We start from the raw sequence: 27,748 nt of genomic DNA, 5'->3' as shown, positions 1-27,748 counted from the left end.
CTAACATACCTCACTCGGCACCAGCCACCCCAATGGACCCCACGACCATGCAAACGCTGCAACGTACGTACAGATCCAGCACAAGAGCAAATTGGCTTCGTCTTTCGTCAACGATCCTTCTCCGCTAACACCAAACTTTACGCTAATCATGATTCCAACAGCAACCTACAATTAACGTTGGGAATTTCATTATGTTCACTAATAATAACTTACTTTTTATACTATAATAAGTGTTTAGAGTGTAACAATCAACCGTTAGTATTGTAATAAACAATATCATGCTCTAACCTCAATATAGATTTTTTATGTAATGTTGGATGGCAAATAAGTACCTGGCTAATGATCATCTGCAAACCACCTTCAAGGAATAAGGCCCTTCTTCCGAACCTATCGACGGTCAACATGGAAACTAAGGTAGCGATGACGTTAACACCGCCAGTGATGACTGTAGACATGAGGGAAGCTTCTTCTCCAAAACCCATGGTGTTGAAAAGAAGTGGAGCATAAAACATGATGACTTTGATGCCAGTGAACTGTTGAAAGAATGGAATGACAAAACAAATGATAAGTTGAGGCCTATATCTTGCTGTAAACACGAAAATTCTGTAACGAATGAAATGAGAACACATGTACAAAGTAGATTTGTACTGATTTGAATTTGTAGGTTACAATCTCTGTTTACAACTTTTCCCTTGATTTAGTCTTCAAATTTGATGTCGATGCGTAGGTTGTTGATCCAAGGGTCTTGAAGATTTGATCTCGGACGAACGATTGAACGATTGCTTCAAGTTTTGAGCTTGAAACGATGCATGGATAGTCTTGACCTCAGGTTTAGGGCTATGGGAAAGGGAGTGTTGATGTAGAATTTCGTTGATTCAAGGGTCTTGACGACTTGATCTTGAAACGAATGTCATTACAAGTTTTGAGCTTGCAACAAAGTCTTGAAGGAATCAGCACGAGTGCTTATTGATTCTTCAAGGGAGTGCTTCGGTTTTGGTTGAAAGAAAGCTTCGGCTTTGGTTGAACATTATTCGGATAGAGCTTCGGCAGCGTATTAGTCTTAATAAAAGATTTGTGCATAGGTTATTCTCAATGTAGAATTTTTCGACCCTATGCTTGTGGGAAGACCTTGTATTTATAGGCTTCTCAAAGTTTGCCTTTGGGTGGATTTGGCTTTGATTTATGCCCTAATTCGGGGTTAATTTGTATTTAACATTGACCCCCCCCTCCTCTCTCTCTCTCTCTCTCTCTCGCTCTCTCTCTCTCTCTCTCTCGTGATGATGGTCTGATATCACTATGAGGCTTTGAGCCATTTATCTATATATTTACATATATATATATATATTCGTATATATAAATATAGATAAGGGAAGATCTATGTACTTGCCAGTTAGGGATGTTTTGTGTCTTAATTTCAGCCACCTTTACTCCCTTGGCCGAAATCTAGAGGCTTTATTGCCTATTTTGTAAACAGTCTTCAATTCTTGCTTGTTTTGTGAAGATGCCTTAGCTTTTTTTCCGGTTTTAGGATCACTTTAGACCTTTTTGCCAAATTTAAGGGAGTTTTCTCCCTTGAGACGAATTTTGTGAATGTTTTATACTTCCCTTGCTTGATTTATGTCACATGTCATTGGTGACTTGTCCATTTGTAATGAGTCATATGCCACATAGAGCTTTGTGATGCATCATTTGTATGCAACGAAATTTACATATCTACGCTTGGTTTTATGATGTTTCTCCATTGGTTCAGGTTCTCTGCCTTCTTTGCAGCCACAGCTGCATTAATAAGGTCTTGGAACTCTTCGTCCACGTCGTTGGTGCCATGGATTTTTTTGTAGCATTTCCTTGGTCTCATCAGGGCGACCTCTTTTCAGGATTGAATTCGGGGTGTCAGGAAGAAAGAGGGCAGCAAGAGTCATCAGCAAGGAAGGGACGGCTGCAAGAGCAAGAAAGAGTCTCCAGCCATATCCACCCTCGATTTTGGCAGTAGCATAGTTGACAAGACCTGCCATTAGAATACCAATGGTGATGGCCATTTGAAACCCCATGTTCAGTGCTCCTTGTATTGATGTTGGAGCCATTTCCGCTAGATAAACAGGAACAGCCTGCACCAAACAATTAATTAATTACTTCATGCATAATGATACTATTTATACCATATATCAAAGTATTCTATGTTAAACCAATCTAAACTGCTGAAAACGAGATTCAAACATAGGCACATCCAGAATCATTTAATATGGTCCGAAAGAAAGTCCGCTATTTCTAAATTTTGTTTATATATATATGTTACGTTAAACTTATGCATAAATTAAGCGAGCGATATAAATATGGCAAGCTAGCTAGGAGCTGTATCTGAAAGGAAACCCACACCAATACCAAGCAAGACGACCAATAATGAGAAATGTAACGTTGTCGGCGACACCATTTAGGATGGATCTGTTCAGGCTGGATTCTGGATCTGGTCCCTCGCACAACTCCACGGGGCTCTACCTCTTTTTTGCCTGTCAGGTAAGATCTTGTTGCTTGGTGTGTTGTAATATAAGTTTACTGTTAGTTTGAAAGGTGCCTTTGTGGGACCTTTGGTTTAGGCCATGAGGCTCACAATCAAAACTAACGAGGATTTGAGCGTGCCACTGTTATCTTTGTATAACAGATTGTTGAATAGGTATGAGTTAAATTTGTTACTTGAACCACAAGTTATTTAGACCTCTAATTTATGAAAGGATCATCACATATAGGTTAAGTCTGTACAAGGTTCTTTTCTTGCCTTGTAAACAAGGACTTTTTATTCATAATTTTGTATGTCCAAGATGAACCATTTCCTTGATCAAAGTTTGCTTTAATGAAAACAGGATCATTAACTTAACCAAATTTGATTGTGAAGGAAACTCTTAAGTAGAAAATAGTTGGAAATGATTTACAAACATGAAGGAAACTGCATTAAAAAATAAATCCCAGTAGAAAATAAATCCGTCACGCAAGGATGTTTTGCGCAACTAAAAAAATATCTTCATCGCACAAGGTTGGTGAACTTTGTGCGACGGAGAACTTCGTCGCACAACAATGTTTGCAAGACCAAAAAAAGATGTTCGTCGCGCAAAGCTAGTAAGAAAACCGCGGGTGATTTTTTTTGGCGCGAAAATAAATGCACGACAAAGATTTTCTCGCAGAACCTTTGCGCGACAAAGTCTTCATCGCGCAAAGCTCGTTTAGTTTTTGGGGCAAAGCATTCAATGCATGAGAATCAGAGGAACACTTGTGCGACAAAGACTTCGTCACGCAAGTTACAATTAGTTTTGAGTCAAAGCATTCAGTGCATGTGAATTAGAGGAATCTACACAGTATTTAGTGTGGGTCTTTGCGTGACAAAGCCTTAGTCGGGCAAAGGCCCTAACCTTCCTATAAATATGGGCTTCTGCTCTCCTTATTCTTCACAATTTTGTTCTCCTTATTCTTCACAATTTTGTTCTCCTTATTCTTCACAATTTTGTTTGTGCTAGGATGGAGGATAAAAACAATGATCAGAGCGTGCTTGCCAACCCGTATGATTTGAGGCAACATGTGGAATTCGCACTTGTGATTGGTGTAGCCATGCATAATAATTGTCCTACTGCTGAGTGACGTTCTTGAAAATATGTGCCCGAGAATGTGAAGAAGGCGGTGATGGATGAATTATTAGTAAGTATACTGTTGATGGATCAATAATTAATTTTGTGAATTTTTTTGTTATATGTTGGAATTAATTATTTGCATATATGTGTAACAATGTAAGTATACTCTTGATGATGATACGAACGAAGAGTTGATGTAGTTGATGGAGGCAGCGTTGAAGGGTGGTTACAAGTGATGGCGTTATGACGTCGAGTGGAATGAGGACCATCGAAATAGTAGTTTTAAATTTATGTTTTTGAGGACAATATTTAAGTTTAAGGTTTTTTATAAGTTATGTATTTGGACTTAATTAGGATTTAATTCCTGTTTTTTTATATAAATAATTGAATGGAATATAAAATCAATTTATTTAAGGTTTTAATTATTTTTAGAATAAATATTATAACTGAAAATTTGTTTGTAATTATGAAGTTTACGTAAACATAGATATCTATGTTTACGTAAACTTCATAATTACAATCCATCACATTCGTTGCTAAAACGTTTGCACGACAAAGGCTATCGCTGTGCAAAACCTTGCACGAGAAAGCCTTCATCGCGGAAATGGCGTTCAGTTTTAGGTTAGCGTATTTGGTGCATCTGAATCAGAGAAATTAATACTGTATTTAGTGCAGATGTTTGCACGACAAAGTCTTCATCGCTCAAAGTCCGTAACCTTCTTATAAATATGCGCTTTTGCTCTCCTTATTCTTCACAATTCTTTTCGGAAACACTTACCAAGTCCACCGATTATAATTAGTTTGTTCTTTGATTGTTGGCACGATGGCCGACAGTGGTGCGCGTTCGTCAAAGACATCGGATGGCGAAGGTTCTGGAAATGGTTTGCGTTGTAAATTTTGAATCTTGTATCAATTTTTTATTTAGCTTCAATATTATGAAAATATATTTTGTGGATAGACAAAGAAATTTGTTGTGGTACGGGTTCGACACACTTATGGTCGTAGCCGTTACTGAATCACTACTGACGAAGTAATAAGGGTTGTGAAGTCAAAACAACGCGCCAACTTTTGGTCCAACATTGGAGCATTGGTGCATACCAAATGTGTTGCAGATTGGCAATCTTGGAGAGCCATCCCCGAGGAGCTCAAGATGCACATGATTAATGAGTTAGCTGTATGTGTTTATTTTATTAGTTAAATAATAATGTTTGTTAAATATAATATTATAGTGAGCTTTTAATTTATTAATTTTTGCATGACAGCCCAATTGGGACATTGACAAAAGTGATCCAAATCTGATGAAGGCTATCGACAACATGATCAAGTCGCGTTTTCGGAGTGGAAGTTTGATAATCAACGCGCGGCAGAACTACAGCAAGAACCAGAACTACCGATGAGTAGAATAAGGTTTTTTATTTTAATTTCATTGCTTATTTAATAATTATATCTGAATTTTAAGTTTTTTTTTTAGTATGAAGAGTTTAATAAATATGTACTTAATGTTTATTATGAATAACTTAATGCATTTTAATAAATATGTATATTAATTAATTATACACAAATGGTATAATGAAATAAGTTCTTGATTTATTAAGTATTTATGTGGTTTGCAAAAATTTGAAGAGTGAATGATTTTTATTTTTATTTTTTGAAAAATGAACGTTAAAAAACCATGGTTCAACTCAAATTCGGTGACCTTGTAGAATAAATTAGTTCATTGATTTTGTAATTGCAAACAACCGCAGTTCAACTCAAATTCGGTGTCCTTGTAGAAAGTGTAACAACTTAATGATTGAATATTTTGAAACTGTTCAATACCATTTAGTCAAAAATAGGATGATGGAAACGTATATTACGTGGAATCTTCATGGAGAACAAATACAATATGCTTCATCCTCCCACATTACTCGAACAGTGGATACATTTGAATCTATTGTGGACCCAAATGCCCAAATTATGGACATTATCAATGATGCTTTTCCAACCACTAGTTCGAATACGAATGAGGAAGTAGAAGATGACGTCCCTCCCACCATGGACAATGAAGCATTCGAAAAATATGAAAAACTATTAAAAAGTGCCAAGCAAGAATTATACCCCGGTTGCAAAGGATTTTTGGTGCTCACGACCATTGTTGAGTTGATGCATGGCAAAATAAAGTTTCATATGTCGAACCAGTGTTTTGATTACTTTTTAGGGCTTTTCAATCGGATGCTTCCAAAGGACAATTGCCTTCCTAAAGATCATAAAAGTTTAAAGAAGGTGTTGAGTAGTCTTGGATTGAGATATGAAAAAAAATTCATGCGTGTAAAAATAATTACATTTTGTTCTATAAAGTGAATAAGGTGTTGGATAAATGCTCTGTATGTAATGAGTCGTATTTTAAAATGACCTCTCAGAATAGAAAAATGAAGATTCCACAAAAAGTTATGCGTTATCTCCCATTAAAGCCCAGGTTGTAGCGATTGTATATGTCGACGCACACTACAAGCGACATAAGGTGGCATAAGGATATACGAGTGGATGACGTTGTTATGAGACATCCTGCAGATTGAGAGGCCTGGAAAGAATTTGATCGACTGTACCTCAATTTTACACATGAGCCTTGGAACGTTAGATTGGGACTTGCAATGGACGGGTTTAATCCGTTCAGGGTTCTAAACCAAAACCATAACACTTGGTCAATCTTCGCAATTCCGTATAATTTGCCACCTTGGAAGTGCATGAAAAAAAAAATATATGATGATGACATTGTTGATAACCAAAGATCCAGGAACATCTATTGATGTTTATTTACAACTGTTGGTCGATGAACTAAAAGAATTATGGGAAAACGGTGTTCCCACATACAATAAATCTACCGGGAAGATGTTCACTTTGAGAGCAGCCATAATGTGGACTATAGATGATTTTCCTATGTATGCTATGATGTAAGGGTGGATGACTAAGGGCTATTACACATGCCCAATTTGTAAAGAGAACACAACGTCTAGTTGGCACGCAGGAAAAGTTTGTTACCTAGGGCATTGTAGATGGTTGTCATGGGACCACGAGTGGCGTCAGAACGAGACAGCCTTGTTCGACAGCACATAGCTTAGGCCAAGACCTAGATAATGGTCTGGAGATGAAATTTTGGCTCAGGTGAATTAGTTGGATTTTTCTTTGTTGGGCAAATCCATAAATAGGACAAGACTAGACACACATCTAAACTGGACACATAAGACGAGGTTGTTCGAGCTCCCGTACTAGTTCAAATTAAAATTGAGACACAACATCGATATAATGCATGTTGAGAAAAATATGTTTGATACACTGGTCAGAACTATACTAGACATCGAGGGAAAAACAAAGGACACAATAAAAGCTAGAATCGATCTGAAAAAATGGGCATTAGGCCAGGTTTATGGATGACGAGGGATGGAGACATAGACAGAAAGAAGCTCGCATGGTTTTCGATGAAATAGGATAAGAGGAAAAAGTTTTTTGCAGTTTCTATCTTCTGTAAAGTTTCTAGATGGGTATGCTTCAAACATCGGTCGTTGCGCAAACGTGGACGAAGGCAAATTTTCTAGCCTCAAGGGTCATGATTGTCATGTCATGCTTCAACGCTATCTCCTAGTATGAATTCGACACCTCTTGCTAAAAGACGTGGTAAAGTCGATTATGTTGTTGGCTAGATATTTTTCTCAATTAACTGCAAGATCTTTGCACAATTCTGATGTTAAATAGTTGTGCGACGATATTATTGAAGTGCTATGCAAGTTTGAACAAATATTTCCTCTAGCTTTGTTCACAAGCATGATCCACATCGTGATTCACTTGCCAAAGGAGGCACTTCTACCTAAACCTGTCAATTATCGATGGATGCATCTGATAGAAATGTATATAATTGCACTGAAATCCAGACTAAACATAAAAAAAAATTCACCTACGCACTCGTTGCATTACATACTCCAAAGATAAGCATGTAGCATCTTTGGGTCGAGCCCAAACAATGAATAATTAATTAAATAAGTAAATACAAATGCTAACATAGAATGACCTACTTGTCTACTTGCTTAACAAAACCAACGAACAAATTATTGATATCACGGTCTGCAGCATGCAATACTAACAGCTCACTATTGTCTCAATAAGCAAGTAACAAATTCTCGAGGGTGCAATATTATCATCAGGCCCCCATTGGAAAATACACATACATCGTCTGAACAAAACCTCAATTTTGCTCATGCACTACCCTCACGGGTAACATCAACAATAATCATAATTTCTATATCATAATCTCGATCATTCAAATACTTGTTCGCAATACTCATCTGTCAAACATGTTCCGTGCATAAAATCTCTATACCAAGGCTCAAACAATACCATAGCCAAACCAGAAATGTAACCTCAGTTACACATAACTCTAACAAAGCTAAGTGCCTACCATAACTGGCTAAAACTGTAAAATATTCAAAAGCAATATGTCCTCTAAGGTTCGGATAGTTCATTCGGACTAGCCATTAGTATGAGGGTAAAAACGTGATACTGGACACAAACTTAGTACTCATAACCTTCAAAAAGGTTTCCCAAGACTGTGAAATAAAACATGTGTCACAGAGATATGCAATCATGATATGCACACCAAGTAGTCAAATAATGTAGTTCATGATATCCTAGCAAATAGCTTTATATTGAATTTCCCTCTCGAATTTAGCAAAACTACGCCAAAAAGAACAATCAAGAATTTGAGGGACAAATAAGTCCAACAAACCTAAAATACAAGGTAATTGAAATTAATGCATGACATCTCGCTACCGCTGTAGCTCTTGGAACATGCAATCACCAACGATTAAGATTCGTTTAGCAGAGTATTTATAATTTCAAGAATGAAGAATTTTATCAAGTGGTCTAAATGTGGTCCCTTGGAATCAATGGAAAGTGGGCTAACGTGTTGCGTCGGTCGATGGTCACTGAAACATCATCATAACTCCATATGTACAATATACCTTATATTGTAAGCTAATGGTGATAGGCTAACTTGTCCCATCCTAATACAGATACATGAAGTGATTATAACCATCCAAACAATTTATCGATATCTCACAGGTAACGTCAAAACAATACTTGTGAATTCCAACTGAGGTGGGATAGGACAAGCTAAAGGTGTTCAGTAACTACGTTTTCACCACCGAGGTAATACACGATAGTGCAATCGTAGGCGTTGATTTGGTTCTTCCATCGTCGCTATCAGAAATTTTAGCTTATCTCAAATGAAGATATTAACAATTGACTCTAAGTCATCAATAGGATGGTTCATTTCAAATGGTTTTAACCGTTGGAAAGTATAAGCAATTCTCTGTCATACTGCCTCAGCACAGTCGAAACATCCAAAGAACACATCATCATGGATATCCAAATGATCAATGTCATCAAAAGGTGCAACATAAGGGTAGGTTGAGACAACAATTCAGTTGTCAGAAACTTTATTCCTAACTAACATCACAACTAAACTAACTTTCCTCGGTTGTGAGTGAGGAAAAACACTATAGCCGAAAATCGCTAACCAATTGTCGATAAAATCAATAAGACCAAAGATACCTCGAAATTCACAATACTTTGTGAGAATTTCTACTTTCTTCCGCTACAATCTTTTTGGAAAAAGAAAGGAATATCGTCTACGGCGAGAAAAGTACCAATTTAATCAAAGTTAACAGTTGAGCAATTTGATATAAAGTTGACTGTTGATGTCTAAAGATTAGATTTGTCACTGGAGTAAATAAGTAAGTCGTCAACAGAGCTACTACAAATTCATCAGGTTATGGAAGAAAACTCGAGTTACAAAGGTGGGTCGGCTAGACCATCAACTCGAAGTAGGGGATAACAATTTTATTTATTTTTTTTTTTTAATTTTTTTATCGTCACCCGGGGAAGTTGCTAGAATCTAGGTATGACCCTAAGATTCAATCTTTCGCCTTCGTGAGTAAGTTTGAGGTTTCCAAGATAAGGTGTTTAGCCCTGGGTTAGGTAAGTTCTTAATTGGTAAACCTTATAACTAAGTTTCTCAATGACGTCGGGGACGTTCAATATGAGTAAGGGAAATTGGTGTAATACTAGGAAGTGGGTTGATGATGTACTTCACTTCACCATTTGATGATTTCCCAGATAAAATTTTGGGAAATGCCGCCAAAGGTATTCGTCCTTGAAACGCACCATACTACTTATTTTCCCTACGACACCTACTAATAGGTTTTCATGACTTTCTCGATACTCAACTTGCTTTTACAGCGGGAAATTAACTCATGCTTCAATTCTAATGCTTGTGGATGGAAGTAAGAGGATGGATGGTCAAGAATGTTCTAGTTACCTAGATCGATAAAACAATTAACATGAGTGCGAGTTTACAGTCCTTCTAAGAGGTTTGCTCCTAAGTTTCTGAGATTTAGTTTCTTCGGCTCAAGTAGTCACTGTTAACCAATCTATCAATCGCGCCGCTAATCACGCATTTTAAATATATTGATATTGTTCGTTATCTTGAAACTGTGAATTAGCGTTCTGGTATAAAGGTATCACTCCCAGATACTAGTACATATGTTCGGTATCAGAAGTCATACTGCCTGAATATTGATTGACAGCTCCCAGATATTGGATAATATTGTTAATTAGTAGTGCTACAATGGACTGATCACAGTTAAGAGCCCACTCAGGTGGATAGTTCGGACGATTAGTAAGGAACGGGTCCGATGAGGTGATTCAGTTGTTTCTACTAACTGTAAGTATAACAACTTGTACACCTGTGCTTATGCTCATTGAAATGACAAGTACAACCCTAAAGAAATTTGGGAAACTAGTATTGATTGAAATGTCCTAAGGCCGAGAAACAGAATTTGCTAACAATCTACCTTAGAATGGACTTAAATGAAAGCCAATCTTCCTCTAGAAGAGTCGAAATGATCACCAGTATGTTTGAAAAGATTAGTGTTATTGGGGACCAAAAGTGATTGTCCCAAGATGTTCTTTCATCGAGTGCTACCACTTTAGCACCACATCATCAGACGAGACATTTCTAGAGTCTTAACGAGAGTAGACTTGGTAGGAATTCTAATATGTGGTATTCTAACGGATACTGCCAAGGAATCAAAATTATTTATGATATCCAATCTAAAAAGGTTTACTACTGATGGTTGGAGAATAGAGATGGAAATGGTTGGTAAAGTCTCCGGTGATTCACATTGATCGATACAGTAGCCTTGCTTTAGGGCCATCAACCTGCCTCAAATTTACACCTTTCCTTGGCAGGGAATTTCTTTGCTTTAAATCTAAGGCGTTTGCCAAGGTGATCTTCTAAAATGTCAACAAGTCGACAAAACTGTCCAAAGCTTAGGCTCAAGAACCTAGAATGCTTACATCATGCGTGTGATGAATGCAATACTACCCAACTTATACTCTGATACCAAACTGAGACACCCCGACCCGATATGTCCAATAGGACACCGAATCGAGCTGTGCTGGCTGACACCTGGAAGGTGACGAAGCCATAAAGTGTAGTAATGTGGAAAATGTGAATAAATTAAAACCTAAAAGTGCCTAAATATAAGGGTGCGCTGGTGAGCGGGAATGAACCCATTTCACACGTGACGTCAGAGCATAAGTAAAGTACGTAGAGTGGATAAGGATTATACCCTTAGAAGTAGCCACCATTACTAAGATTCACTAAGAATCCACGTCAATGCAACCATTCAGCAGCTAAAACCTAGAGGGGCGAAAAACAAGGGTGAGTGGGCCTGAAAATAAGGTTTTATAAAAACCTTTTTGAAAACGTTATAACCCCTCGCCGTAAAACATGTATAGTTTCCAAAATATCATACTAAGTATAAGTATGAAAATCCAATGCATGCTAACTGTAAGTCCATAAATATGCCACACCAGAATAGCTCAACAGTAATATAGATATGATCATGTGCTCAGTAATCTATACTAGCATGTCAGTTGGAGTCACATTATGTGACCTGTACGACTGCACCTATCGCTCATCAGACTATGCTAACACACAAGTCGGAGTCACCTAATGTGACCTATACGACATGCTAGGTGTAATAATAAACGCTCTAGTGCTACGATCACGTGCAGCTGGTGCTATGCATAGGTCACCTACAAGTCGAAACTACCTAATGCAGTTTGTACGATAGACTAGCAACTACTTGGATCCAAGGAAAGCGTGTAGTGTGGGATGTGAACATCACGTGAAAGACTGTGTCCTGGCCCGGGGCGGGAGTACTAACACCAGGGTGTAGCAATGATGATCACTATATGAACATATGCATGCCAAATTGATTCAACCATTTCAATCCACCACATAACCTTACTTGGACTTACCTGCATGTCCCGCGTTCCCTTTATCATTTCACAGCATTCACAACAATTATATGCAGGTAATATGCATATGGATATGCCATGATGCAATCTAAAACTTAACAATATCATAGTATTTAAAAAAAAAAAAAATATATATATATATATAAACGTAACTCAATCCAGAAGATCCGCATCTTGGATTTTCGATCCGTAACTTCCAAAGATCCACATTATTCATCTAAAACATCATACTAAAGTTTCATTATGATCCAACGGTTGGATCTCCGCTAATTGCAAATTCAAGTGGTGGTCAACGTTTTATTTTATGAACTAACCAATCCAATTCAGGAATATCCATACGTCGGATTTCTTATCAGTAAGTTCTTATGATCCCCATAAATTACGTACTATAAGGTATTAAAGTTTGGTGATGATCCAACGGTCATATTTAAGTGGCAGACCATAATGGAACTAGGTTTAAATAACGGAAATTCGTCAATCAAACTTCACATACAGAATTGGAGAATCAAATTTAGCCTAAGAAAGTCAAGGGATGCCTCGGCCCATGCGCTGCTATACATGACAGTTGGCCATCCTGACTCGCCGGAAAAATCAACTATTTAAAAAAACTTCTCAAACTTCATAGAACTGAAGATCTAAGTGAGTAGAGCAAGTTTTATACTTGTGGCCAAGTCCAATTTAGCCCGGAAAAATCCCAATTTAGCTCGAACTAGCCGGAAACCCTAAGGTAGGTGTTCTTTGATTCTCCTTCCTTGGTGTTCCAACGGGTCACCCGAACCCGACCCGTTAAGTTAACGGGTCATCCAAACCTAACCCGTTAAGCTAACGGGTCACCCGTTTCACCCACTCGAACTCATCCTCCGCCATTAATGCCCTCTCTGCATCCGCTCCTTCTTTACTCGCTGTTGTTCGACTCACTACCTTTCCAAACTCGCCCGGTCTATCGAATCTGAAATTCAAGCTTGGATCAACCGCGAGTGCTTGGATAACTTGACACGAGCTCTGGACGAGAACCCAATTTTCAACAAGGATGAGTTGATTAAGCTACTGACTCAGTTCGAGGACCGATTTGCGCAGAGGTTCAACCATGAGTTGCAAGATTTGATCTTGAAGTCCAAAGTTGTCACCTCGCTCGACTTAGTTCAGTGCGAGTCGACTAGGTCATCGCAGCGAGTTAGAGAGCATTGTTTTTTTGCCATTGCAGCTCTGATCAAGTTTAATAAAGATGCTTTCATGGGTAAAGTTTTGATGGGTCGGCCCACGATCAGCTTTCTGATAAAAATCACGTCTACAAACGAGATCAGGGTACTTTGCACGCTCGTCAGGCTGATCAAATTGCCACTCGTCAATGAGATCAAGTTCAACGAAGAAATACCCAAGTTCATAAGGGGTTGATGACGATGGTGTGTGTGTTCGAAATTGGGTATTTCAGGCGGAATAAGGTTATTAACGTTTAACGCGATGCTACAGAAGGGGTTGATTGAGAAGCTTGTGGAGTTGCAGAGGTCGGAGCATGGCGATGATTTGATGAGGGAAAGCACGACAGTGATTTGAAATTACACAAAAGTCCTCAATAAATGGGTGATTAACGAGTTTCGCAGGTTCACCCAAATGACCCGTTATTTAACGAGTGCTTAACGGGTTGACCCGTTAACCACCCGACCCGTTTATCACTCACCCGAAACCTAATTTGGACAGGTCGGGTCGGGTCGGGTTAACGGGTCAGGTTTGAAAATGCCAGGTCTTGTGGTGGGTGGTGCAACTCGTTGGAAAGAAGGAATCACCGTCGAGCACCTTCGTGCTCCAGTGGAATTCTACACGAAATAGGACCTAAAATCCTTCAATCTTGGGTGGAAATGGTAGAGGAGAGGTTGTGAAAGAGGTTGTAGGTGATGGATGGGTGTAGTTGGCTTGAAAAAAAATGGTGGAGGTGATTGGAATCACTCCGGGTCGAACTAGGTTGCTGCGTGGTTGTACGGGTCGAAGGGAAAGTTGGGAGCTTTCTCTCCCTTTCCTGATTGGTCCATTACTCTTTTAATTTGATTGGTCCCTTCAACAACACATACCTGATTGGGCCAAAACCAAGCCTTTAATTGGTTCTCATTCCCACATAGTGGGAGTTTAATTAATTCAAAACTTATAGTTTAGTAGAATGATTTCAAACGTTTATAATCCGGACTCGCAAACGGCTTTCGCCTATGCGTTCGTGGCAATGATTACTACACAAATACTCCAAAAGAATGGCTCATACATCGCTCTAAAAAATGGCCAAAGGAAGTGAAAATCCTTGCCTCTAGGGTATTTTCGTCAATTCACGCTTTTAAAATTTATAAAACGTAAAATTAGGGACAAGTTGTCACAATCTACCCACCATAAAAAAAATTTCGTCCCCAAAATTTAAAACCATTTGTTATACAAAAGTAGTGAAAAGATAGCAGGGAAATAAATATGTAAAGAAGACATCAAGTTAGAGTAGTTGCATAAAAGAGAATGTCATTCCGTCGCAATCAGAGTGCAATGATACCTCTTTCATTCCTCCAGACTCCAACTTTCATTTTTCTTCAGTATAATACTATAATACAATACTTTTATAAAGTAGAAAGTCAAAATAGGTATATAATAACAGATGCCAAAATACGTGTATATTAGTGTAAGATTTAAAATAATTGCACTGAAATCCAAACTAAACATAAAAAAAAATAATAATAATTCACCTGCGCACTCATTGCGTTACATACTCCGAAGATAAGCATGTAGCATCTTTGGGTCAAGCCCAAACAATGAATAATTAATTAAATAAGTAAATACAAATGCTAACATAGAATGACCTACTTGTCTACTTGCTTAACGAACCCAACGAATAAGTTATTGATATTACGGTCTGCAGCCCGCAATACCGACAACCCACTATCGTCTCGGTAAGCAGGTAACAAATTCCCGAGGTGCAATATTACCATCAGGCCCCCCATTGGGAAATACACATACATCGTCTAAACAAAACCTCGATTTTTCTCATGCATTACCCTCATGAGTAACATCAACAATAATCACAATTTCTATATTGTAATCTCGATCATTCAAATACCTGTTCACAATACTCATCTGTCAAACATGTTTCGTGCGTAAAATCTTTATACCCAAGCTCAAACAATACCATAGCCAAACCAGAAATGTAACCGTTGTTACACATAACTCTAACAAAGCTAAGTGCCTACCATAACTGGCTAAAACTGTAAAATATTCAAAAGCAATATGTCCTCTAAGGTCTGGATAGTTTATTCGGACTAGCCGTTAGTCTGAGGGTAAAAACGTGATACTGGACACAAACTTAGTACTCATTACCTTCAAAAAGGTTTCCCAAGACTGGGAAATAAAATGTGTGTCACAGAGATATGCAATCATGATATGCACACCAAGTAGTCAAATAATGTAGTTCACGATGTCCTAGCGAGCAGCTTTATATTGAATTTCCCTCTCAAATTTAGCAAAACTTCACCAAAAAGAACAATCAAGAATTTGAGGGTCAGACAAGTCCAATAAACCTAAAATACAAGGTAATTTGACCTGAAAAAATATGGTGGAGGTGACCAGAATCACTCCGGGTCTATGGGTCAAAGTGAAAGCTGGGAGCTTTCTCTCCCTTTCCTGATTGGTCCATTACTCTTTTAATTTGATTGGTCCCTTCAACAACACATACCTGATTGGGCCGAAACCAAGCCTCTAATTGGTTCTCATTCCCACATAGTGGGGGTTTAATTAATGCAAAACCCATAGTTTAGTAGAACGATTTGAAACGTCCGTAACTATACCGTTATAATCCGAACTCACAAACGGCTTTCGCCTATGCATTCGTGGCAATGATTAGCATGCAAATACTCCAAAAGAATTACTCATACGTATCTCTAAACAGTGGCCAACGAAAGTCAAAATCCTTGCTTCTAGGGCATTTTCGTCAATTCACGCTTTTAAAATTTATAAAACGAAAAATTTGGGACGGGTTGTCACACACACACACACACATATATATTTAGTACATGCTTGCCTTCTTCCATCATTCATCGATTCCTTGCAAGTTGCATTGTCTTGCAAACTATTTTGTTCTTTTAGCTTTTCTTTTTCATGTTTATCATATAGGTTTGCATAAGGCATGTAAATAGGTTATACATATAGGCATGTGGGATACTATATATGTTCCTATAGTGCATGACTATATATTTTACGGTTGAATGGGTAATTTGATAATTTGATTCCTTCTTTAATGGTATTAATGAAATTAAGGATATATCTTATTTTTCTTCAAGGTTGATGTGAGAATTACTTGACACACAAATTAAACCCTATTGATGACAATTGTAGTAATGATGCAAGTAGGGATCGTTCTAGACCGGGGATTAACTAGGGATGCTAATCAATGTGAAACTGACTCAAAAACGTAAAAACATAATTTAGAACACTAAACTAGACTCAAAGAATGCAAAACTAGGGTTTAAAACACTTAAACAAACCAAAAGACTCAAAACAACACAGAAACACTCAAAACTGCCTTAAAATCACTTTCTGGGCAGTTTTGAGCACAAACACTAGTTTGGACGAAAATATGTTATAACTTGACTCAAGACACTTAAAAACACAAATTAACTTGATTTCTAACTATTCTAACATTTCAAAATAAATGGGGGATTGATTTTGACGAAATTGAATTTAAAACAGAGACTTGTAAACAAACTTCAAACAAAACAGATTGTGATGAAATAGAATGATGAGAAACTAGTTAGAGGGTTCCTTATCCACAAATGAACAGATGCATATAATTTGATTCCCAGTTATGACTTCAACAAACGATGAATGACAATGCTCCAAGTTAATTAGGTCCGCTTAAATTAACTTTCAGATTTCACTAGATTCATTGGATTGAATGGGATACGCATTACAACCAAATTATTCCTCATCAGAGTCCCTAACTATGGAATACGCATGATAGAGACATTCAACAAAGATCATTAAGTTCAACGGAAATCATAAACATCGACTAGGCATTCATAACTATGGAATACGCATGTTAATCCAGCCTAGGGTTTACTTAAACACAATCGTGACTAGCGATCTTTACTACTCATGAATATAAGTTCATAACGATTAGGTGAAATTCCCTTATATCCTAGCATCAAGTTTAGGCATGCAAATTAAGTGTCGACCCTCAACCCACATACATAAACAAGTTCTTAATCAAAACAGAAAAGTAAACCACATCTAAAGCTCATGAATTCATAACTGGAGTAAATCAAATCATAACCAACATATGTCCATGGCTTCAAATTCGCCTCTAACTAAAAAGAAATTAGTTCCACATGTTTAACATAATTGAACAGCAAGTTAAATTAAACATGAAAACAAAACCAAGAGAAGAAAGAACTCCAAACACTCCAATAGTTGCAGATTGCATGTGCAAGGTTTCTTCCTTCCTTTGGACTGCACGGCACTACTCCTCCTCTCCTTCAATGGTGGCGGCACAAGGTGGTTATGGTGGTTGAATGGTTGCTTGGATGGAAGGTTACGGCAAAGGTGGTAAAAGTGGCTGGAATTGTGTTTCTAGGATTTTAGGATGTGTAGAGTGGTGTGGCTGGATGAATGGACGAAAATTGGGTGAATGAGTGATCCCCCTTAGTGCCTTGCTGCAAAGCCTTATTTATAGGGCTAGGAAAGGTTTAGAACTTAGTTGAAACCAAAAGGTTTTGTACCAGAAATTAGGCAGAAATTAGGCACCATGTGTGAATAGATAAAGCCTTCTAGAAATAAGGTTTTGTACCATAAATTAGGCAGAAATTAGGCACCATGTGTGAATAGATAAAGCCTTCTAGAAGGAATGCTTATATGGCTGATTTCTAGAAGAACAAGGTCTAAAAACATGTGGCACTAATGTAGCCTTCTAGAAATCAGGTTTTTAGGCCCCCTTGCAGCTCCCTAAGTGAATTCAAGCCTTTCAAATTCGTCCATCCTCATGCCTCCATGCTTGCACTATCCAATCTTGGCCCAAAAATGCTCTAGAATGCTCCAAATTGCTTCTTTTTGCATACTTTGACACTAAAACCTGAAATTGCCCGAAAATAACTTTAAACACTATAATTAACATAGTTTAGCTAATTAAATGCAAGAAAACAAGCTAACTAAGTCGTATAAATATGCTCCTATCAAAGGTTAGGATATTTTTTAGTATATCCAAACCAAATTAAAGTAGTGGAATGTAACTTTTTTATTAATTGTTTTTGTAGATGTCAAACTTAATATCAAATCATCGGGCAGCTAGTAGGCGCAGTCAGACACCTTCTCTAGGATGTAGTGTTGCTGCCATCTTCACACCTGATATGGGCACGACGGGTGTCCCTTCGGTCACACCTTTGGGGCCAACGATGTCTACGATTCCTACGTCATCGACTTCTTCAGTGACGCATCATGTACTAAGCGTCCAGCGGACTCATTGACGACCCTGGAGTTCTGAGAAGGCTCAGCAGTCTAGTAAGGACTTCCTCTATCCATGGAAAGAGGTCCCAGACAGGTAAGCTTGCTTTGTCCATTGATAAGCTTGCTTCTAGATTCATGATGGGCAAAGCAACATTGACATTAGTCTGTAGGCATGCTTGAACCTTTAAAACTATCACATTCCCATTAATTAGAACGAACTTACTAAGAACTTGGCTTTGAGTGCTTTGCCTCTATTGTTGAAAGTTCGTGTAATCGCACAAATAGATGCTCTCTATATTAGTAGAACCACTACTGTAAACGATTTAAGTTGGCACACCTGGCCTTGGAAGCCAAAGCTTGTTGCAAATCGCAATGTGAAGTCATGTCAACAAGTTGTAAATTTTGTTTTAACGTCCCCAATTGGTATAAACTAATTGAATTGTTGGGTGGATGTGTTGTTTTTGTTGTTATATTGTCTGCAGGTTCTAGGAAATGTTAAAGTTTTAGGGGATGTTTTGCCAAATTTTCAGTAGAAAATAGAAGTTGTCTAGTGTTTACTTTGTTTATTTGGTAGTTCAAAAAAAAAACTAGGGGCCCTTGCAAACTACTTAAGATGTCATAAACCACTCGCACCACAACCGAGAAGATCACCATTACGTGGCATCCTCGACATCATGTGGCTGCAACAAAGGAGCAGCACAGTGCGTTGGCCACCAACATGTGGGAGTCATGGAAAGTTGTCCCACATGAAGTCAAGGAAGTCGTTCTTCATGAATTATCAGTAAGTATTTTCAACCTCAAATACTAATTTTTTATTAAAGTATACAAAGATTTTTAAATTTTAACTACTATTTATTTGTTGAGTTTTGCAGCATCACTATGAGTTCTCCAACCTCGATGCCAATTAAATGCAATACATCAATGACCTTTGCTCCGGTAGGTTCACTCAATGGAAGAGCAACCTCCACAAGCATTATGAGCTATATGACAGTCCGCAGGTCGCTCAAGCAGTTGGGTGCCCTATAGAATTGATGGACCGTCGGGATGAATGGGAGTGGCTCTGCAGTCATTTTCAAGATGAGAAATACCTCATACGTATAATATATATTTCAATAATATATTAATAAAAAAATTTACAATTTTAAATAAAAATTTCATTTTTTCATTCATTTGTTATAAATATCTAAACTAATAGGTTTTTTTAATTCAACAAAAAAATGTGAAGGCAAACTCGATCATTCGGTCGAAGAAGAAACTTCCTCACCGATCCGGCTCACGACGCTTCTCTTATAGGTTAGAGGAGAGACGTAAGGTAACCGTATATTTATTTTAAGTTTTCGATCTTTTTACTCTTTACTACACAATTGGTAATCTATGTTAACACTTTTCAATTTTTTTCAAAGGGGTTAAAGTTTCCTAAAATTAACAGGTTCAAGGAAGTGTACATTCGGCCCAGGGATGAGCTGACGAAGCAGCTTCATGTAAGTTATTTCAATTTTTTAATATTCAATTAGTATTAATATTAATTACATGTATATTCAAATTAATTTGTTTATTTCATTTTTCTAGTCCACCATGGTGGAGAAAGGCCATACCGTTCTGGAGGAGGTGGCTTCCAAGCTTCCCCTAGAGACCTCGATCGAGGAGGTGTTTACCCCTGAGGATGCTAGTTTTCAGATCATGACAGACACACTCAATCAGACCCTTGGTTGTCGACGTGGGAATGCTCATCGGGGGCTTGGGCAAGCCGGCCTTTGGGGCCCGTCTGCCTCATCCTCCAGGCAGAGAACATAAGAGGTCAAAACGTTGACATATGAAGTGGTGGACCTACAGGAGCGGATTACTGCCCAGCAGATTACGGTCCAAAACAATTTGATGAACCAAATTCGTCGCGCACTTTAAATCTTTGGCATTCATTTACCCTACATTGAACCACCTCTAAAAACAACCTCCCAGCCCCCCGATGTCACATGTCACATCCCGGCCCGGGGCGGACCACTTCCCGGGCCCGCTCCACTACCGTAGCACGATATTGTCCGCTTTGGGATCCGACCATGCCCTCACGGTTTTGTTTCTGGGAACTCACGAGCAACTTCCCAGTGGGTCACCCATCCTGGGAGTGCTCTAGCCCCCTTCTCGCTTAACTTCAGAGTTCCGATAGAACCCGAAGCCAGTGAGCTCCCAAAAAGCCTCGTGCTAGGTAGGGATGGGAATATACATTTAAGGATCGCTCCCCTGGGCGATGTGGGATGTTACACCCGACGCAGCAACAACACCATTAGCCGGCTATTGTGACGTCAAGGACTACCTATTTTAGTTTTGTTTTAAATTGTTTTCAAATTTAAAAATCAAATTTATTTTTACATAAAACAATATTAGCAACATTTAAAAGGAAAAAAATTAAATAAATAAAAAATTATATAAAAAATAAAAAACTAATTTTAAAATCTTACTGCGACGGCCTTTATATCCATCACGCAAGAGTTTGTGGGTCGAACATCTACGTCCATCATGCAAGAGTTTGGGGGTCGAACCCCAGTTTCGTTGCTTGGTACTCGTAACGACCACCAATTTCGTCGTGCAATCTTCATTTTGCGCGACAAAGAGCTTTCCTCCGTCACGCAATGCCTGATCTCACAAGCTTTGCGCGACAGAATTTGTGCAATGCTCTCTTGGCCGCCTAATGTTTCCGATGACGGTATTGGCCTTTGCGCTACACTTTCCCCTTCGTCACCCAAGTAGTTATTCTTAGTAGTGTCTACTATATGAAAGTACGAACAAAAGAGAGTTGGGCAAGATTTAACCTTGTCGGGCAAGGTTCAACTTCTTGTTGCCACTTCTCTTTATGTTTACAAGGGTTTAAATACTTTGAAGGATGAAAAGTAAAAGGATTTTACTAGAGGGAATTGATACTACAACACTAAGGGAAGGTAGTAGAGCTTCTAATCTCTACATAAGATGGCTTTCTATAGGGAAATTATAGCTATAAAGGACCTAATCTAGACAAACTTCAGCTTTCTGGGTACGAACTTGTTTGAGAGCAAAGTTTGTATGATTTTGATTGGTTGGCTGAGTGTCCTTGTCTCTGGTGCCTCTCTTAGCTTTTATAGACAATTTGCCCTGCTGTCCCAACTCATCATGCCCTTGAAAAAGTACTTCTTGGCTGGTGGTGAGTTGTTCTCTACTGCCCATCACTTCAATCATAGGCATGTGGCCTATGCCTATGCTGTTTTCAATTTATCTCGGGCCTATCGACTGGGCTCGGGCAAATCTTCATTTTCTTTTGCGCCTTTGGGCCTTCATTATCACAAAGTCCAATGTCAAATATAAACCCAAACAGGATCCAATGAAAAATACAACGCCTGCCACCAACATGGATATTTTCCGGCCAAAGATCCGAGTTATAGATGAAGCAAAGGAGGCCTCGAACGTCACTATGTAAAGGCAAGAGGTGAACAATGTGAGGAGATGGCTGTCAAATTTGCAGTACTGTTATGTTCACCAGACTCATTCTTCATCTTGTGGAACACTGATGGGAAGAACTTGTTCAAGAATGACTCCATTGAAGTAACTTCACCTGCATATATACACCTTTTTTTAAAAAAAAATTCTTTCTTTGTTTAATAATCAGTTTGTTATTAAAAATCAATGTGTGTATGTGAGCGCGTCACGCGTGTACATATTCAAACCTGAGATTCCGTGATCATATCCGAAGAGGAGACCACCGGTGGCAGCTAGCAGACAAGTTAATACCACAAAGTTGGTGACACCTCCTTCATATTTGGTCGTCCCTCCTCTTCCCTCACCAAAAGAAGCTCCTTCTCCTGCCATCAATCAGTCTGCAAAGATACTGAAACCAAAGAGAAATCAAGACACTCCTTTGGTTCCGTAATTACATCAAATTGCTCAACTTAATTTATAAAGACCCAAAAAAATGCAACAAGCTAGCTAGCTCGGTTGTTTTGTTAAGACACATGTAAAAATAATCTTACAACTTCCACATTCGGTAATCAATGTGTGAAACTCTTTCCATCCCTTCTATATGCCATAATTAGGTCTGAATTGTTGAACAATTTGTAATTTCTGCTTGGTTTTTTTGGCCTGAATTGTTGAAGCAGTTTGACAGACACCATGTAATAATAGAGTATGCAAAGACATAATTACTTTCCACCACATCCGACTGATTGACTGTTGTAACTAACGATTCCCAACATATGTATTAGGTTTTGTGTTGTTTTGTTTGGGCATTCCCCCAAATCCACCCCCCCCCCCAGCCATCACCGCCGCGACGGCCGCTGCCGCAACTACCGTCACTACCCAGCCCAAAAAAAAGGTATTATATATATACCTACACACACACACAGAGTAAGCTTCAGTTGAGGGGTCCTTCAACTAAACTTCTTTAATGGATCTTATTTACGGCTCACTTCACAATGTATTTGAATGATCTAATCGCTTATCTTTAAGTCTTCCCTCAAAGATTATCACTACCAAAAAATACACAAATTTGAAACTATGTGACGAGTTAATGGTAGTCATTTTGGTATTTCTTTGAAAAACCGTATTCATCCATTTTTTTCATTACAATTGGATGTCTTAATGGTTTTTGTTTTGTTTTTTTTTTTTTTTTGTACAAATGATATTTTACACTAAGAGGTGTGGGAGTGGGCTAAGCCTCATAATAGATTAGCAATAATGTCGTTCAAATTTGCCTTTGGCGAGAATTGAGCTTAAGACCTCTCATTTACACATGAACAGAAATACTACTAGACCGTAGTACTAAATGGTGGATGTCTTAATGGTTTTAAATTTGTTCAAATTTATTTAAGGAAGATTTATCGATGATAAATTAAATTAAAGGCAACTTAAATAAGGTATACATATAATATACATATATATATATATATAGGCCCTTTATACAAAGGGATTCCCATTTTTTTTTTTTTTAAAAGGGCATTAGGTGTGGGGCCTCCTCCGCATCGAATTTCAATGATCCGAACCGTCTATTTTGTTGGTCTAGATTCATAGATCATTCTTGCAAAAAATCAATTCAATTCAATCCGAAACCATTTGCCTATTTAATTATCAATATCAAATTTCATTGTTTCTTATATAACTAAGTATTTGTTCATTTCTTTGAATCCAATTAGGTGTCTTAAATATTTCCGATTTGGCTAATATTTTGCAAGGATGATCTATGAGGTACAACTTGAAGAATGGACGATTCGGATCATTTAAATTCGATGTGGTGTGGACCCCATAGCTAATCCTCATTTTTATAAAAAAAAATAAGGATCCCTTCCCTTAAAGGCTATATATATATGGACACGCCTTAAGAAAAGGGATTCCCGCATTCCCTATTTTGTGAATGGGGACTACTTGTGGTTGTGGGGCTTGCTCTACATTTTTATAATAAAATTTTAATGTTTCTTAAAACAGTTGGACTTGTTTATGCGCAATTAGATGTCTCAATTATTTAGGCCCAACATTTTGCAATGACTATTAAATGAAGGGCGAGTCTAAGGTGCAAACAAGGATCTAACAACTAAAAATGGACGAGCTGACGAGTAGAACCCGGTCGTTATGACTCGGTGCATTTAGAAAATTTTAAACTTTTTTATTCAGATGGCATGTTTTTGTCTAACGGAGAGAAATGGGGGCAAGCAGGAAATAAGGGTTAGTCATTGCCCATGTTGAAAAGGAAAAAGAGGGGAAGAGAGGCAAACATACGAACCTGGAGTTTGGATCAGATTTGTTGTGGATCGAAGTTGGGCTGCGGCTGCGACCCGATAATCCCTTAACTTTAAAAAAAAAATTGTTCATTGGGTGTGTTTGTGACGGCAAGGGAAGGGTAGATTAGGGTTTTCTCCACTGGGGAAGAGGGGTAGAGAGAGGGCAGTGTTGAAAGGTGTGTGTGCTCTCAATTTATAGATGATTGAAGTTGTGCTTGGATTGGAGTTGACACAGTTGGTTCATCTACAACCTCAGAAAACACCCAGATTGTAAAGTTAAGTGTTTGAATAATTGCATAACCTATGTTATATTGCATTTCCATTCAAGTGTGGTTTTTTTTAAACCTGGGATTTGAAACCATAATGGTCGGTGGTTATCAGTGTACTTGGTTGAAATTGTGAAAGTGGATTTTAGATATATAGGTGTAAACGTTGTGCTGGCTTGTGATAAGTTGTGTTGTGCTTGTATAACTTTGTTACAGGTAGACATTGAAGTATAATTTGATTGGGGGTGAGGTAGAAGTAGAAGAAATTGTCATCGACTGGGAGGATGTAGATGCAGGGGATGAATTAGGTGCATGGAGGGTTGAATTTGTGGTACCAAGAGTAAAGGAAGAGTTGAAACCGAAATTGAGAATGGAGTTTGATTAGTTAGATGAAAGGTATAGGTTTCACAACAATTATGCACTTGCAGTGGGGTTTGGGATTCGGGAGCATAGTAGTAGAAAGTCCATTGATGGTGAATGTTGGTTAAGGAAAGAATCTGTTTGTTGCAAACAAAGGAAGAAGAGGGAGGAAGGTAATCCTAAACCTAATAAGAAAGGGAAAGGGGGAGATGTTATAGCTTAGTGCAAGGCGAAACTTGCACTAAATAGGGGAAGTGTTGTGAAAAGTTTGTTGTAATGGTTTTCATTGAAGGACACAATCATCCTATGTCAAGTGCGTCACACTTATTTAGATCACACCATCGAGTTTTGGAGGAAAAGAATGTGATGATTGAACAATGTACGGAGGCCAATATTTTTGTAAGTAAACAAGTGGCTTTGTTGGAGGTGCAAAATGGAGGAATTGAAAATATTGGTTGCACCCCCAAGTTTATGTATAATTCGGAACAGCAATTACGAGCCCATCTAATCGGGCATGATGCCGAAATGTTGGATAAGCATTTTGAGGATGAGAAAGAAAAAAGCAATGATTCATTCTATTTCAAATGAAGATTGATGAAGGTATAACACTTGGGAATTTCTTTTGGGCAGATGCCAAGTCACGATGTCGTTACGGCCTTTTTGGTGATGTGATTGTGTTTGACACCACTTTCAACACTAATGTCTACGGGATGATGTTTGCTCCATTTTTAGGAGTTAATAACCACGGTCAAACCACGATATTCGGTTGTGTATTCTTGAAAAATAAAAAAACTAAGAGCTTTGAGTGGTTGTTTGAAGAAATGCTTAAGCTATGCCGGGTGAGCAGTCAAATGTCATAATTACGGATCAAGATGGAGCCATAGCAAAGGCTATTGGCAGCAAACTACCAACCACATTTCATCAGTATTGCATATGGCATATTAGTAGGAAGTTCAATGACAAGGGTTGGGTTGGAGGTGCTTTCAAGGATTTGCATAATTGCATATGGGATATCGAAAGCAAAGAAGAATTTGAGGCAAGGTGGAAGATGTTGGTAGAACGTGAGTTGGTTGATAAAATGTGGCTTTAGGACATTTATGACTTGTGTGCACAATGGGTTCCGAAATTTGTAAGCACGCTTTTTTTTTTACGGAATGTCGAGCAGTCAACGTGTTGAGAGTAGTCACTCATTTTTCAAGCAATATATGCACAAGAAGTACTCTTTGGTAGAATTGAGCATTCAGTTCAATCAAGCTTTTGGATGGCAACATCAGAAGGAGGTGGTTGGTGACCATAATGATGAAAATCGTGTCCCTCCATTGCAGCTTCGCACGCCAATGGAAGAGCAAATGGCCAAATTGTACATACGGTTTATGTTCGAAAAGTTTCACGTGGAGGAATTGAAGAGTTTGACTTGTTTCTTGAGGGAGCGGTCTGGGCACAGGAATGAGGCATTGTATGGAGTACTTGAGAGGGATGTAGAGGTGACAAAGATGAAAAGGTTGGTGGTTGATACGACCTTAGGTTATGTTAAATGCATCTACAAAGAGATGGAGTTTCGAGGACTTCCGTGTTGGAAATGTGCCCTAAAGCCAATCATATGATGATACTTTATGAACATTTCACATGTTAAACTAATCTAGTTTAATATAAAGGGAAAAGAGTATTGTTTAAAGCCGTCTCATATAAATGTTATATGCTTAAATGATAGGTCCAAGGAATATGTAATTGGGAGAATGTGATCTTAAGAAGTTAGATTCATGAGACCATTCTCTTTCGTATACATGTCCTAAACATTCCTGATCATAGAATTGCCAATTGGGCATTGACGATCTGTTAAGATCAGTACGTGTTATGTCTTCTCTTAAGGAGAGTGACTGGTCTCGAGTCATTAGTGTGACTGACACCAAGGTAAGTACGTAGGTGCTCAATAGAGAATGAGTCCACTGAACGCGATCAAGAAGGAGTTCTCATACTCATGTCACATGAGAACTCATGAGAACTCATGGTAGGGATAATACAAAGTAGTCATTTGACCTAAGGCATCATAGTTGTCTTGTGGTTAGGTCCTTAATCTTTAACTATGTCAAACTCACTCCATCAGAGGGTGTCCATGGCATGGTTGGGGTTAAGCCACTTAGCCATGGAGGCAAGTGAATGCGCAACAAGGGATCTTTAACCTTCGAACTATTTGAGGGAGAGTACTCTATGATATGATTAAGATTCTCTGGCCAGAGTATGAATGAGATTTAGGAAGTCGTTCCAAATCACATTAAAGATAATCATATACGTAAATGAATCACATTGGATAGTAAACATGAATAAACTATCAAACCAAACAATGTGGTCAAGAGTATTGTATTAGAGAAATACCGTATTGCATTGGAATCCTAAACTGAATAGGTTATCCACCTCTTCTGATTAGCTTGGGTAGCCATGACATACTGCTAGGTGTCACTCATGGTTTGTGGAAGCCCTAAAGGTGTATAATCACTAAAGGGAGAATTGAAAGTAAGTTTTAATTCACAATCGATTTGAAGAGTTCTAATCGCCCACTACCTCGCTAAAAGGAACCTAATGGATAGAACACCGTGTAAGGTAATGATTGAAGGATATAATGAAGATGAGTAAGGACAATTAAATAGTTTAATTGTATATGGCAAGGATTAATTAAAAGTTAATTAATCTAGAACGAAAGGTTCGTTTTAGGCCTTAAGTTAGTTTTGGGCTTCAGGACACAAAAGGGTTTTGGTCCACAAGGCACATAAGTTTTAAGTTGTGTGACAACTAAAACAAAATGGGCAATTAACCCACTAAAAATAGGGAGGCCGGCCATTCTTAGAGAGGGAGTGGGTTTTGGACTTATTACAAGTTTACCACTCCATTGAAGGTAGGTATAAATGTGACTTTATAGCCTTTTCTTTATTAGGGTTTTCTTAAGAAAATTGGAGAGAACAAA

General features: G+C 38.2%; 1 protein-coding gene and 1 pseudogene across 1 annotated transcript; one reads left to right on the top strand and one right to left on the bottom strand.

Moving 5' to 3' along the window:
* Nucleotides 1-22,262, bottom strand: LOC114826008 (sugar transport protein 9-like; annotated as a pseudogene).
* Nucleotides 22,263-25,621: 3,359 nt separating this feature from the next.
* On the top strand, nt 25,622-26,393 carry LOC139194964 (protein FAR-RED IMPAIRED RESPONSE 1-like). The gene is made up of 2 exons (XM_070820139.1): nt 25,622-25,839; nt 25,955-26,393. The coding sequence occupies exons 1-2, from the start codon at nt 25,622-25,624 to the stop codon at nt 26,391-26,393; spliced, it is 657 nt and encodes a 218-aa protein (XP_070676240.1).
* Nucleotides 26,394-27,748: the final 1,355 nt, after the last annotated feature.

This window comes from Malus domestica, chromosome 01 (genome assembly GCF_042453785.1).
Source record: "Malus domestica chromosome 01, GDT2T_hap1".
Lineage (NCBI taxonomy): Eukaryota > Viridiplantae > Streptophyta > Magnoliopsida > Rosales > Rosaceae > Malus > Malus domestica.
Note: the sequence above shows the minus strand (reverse complement) of the source record. Positions and strands in the feature narration are given on the sequence as shown.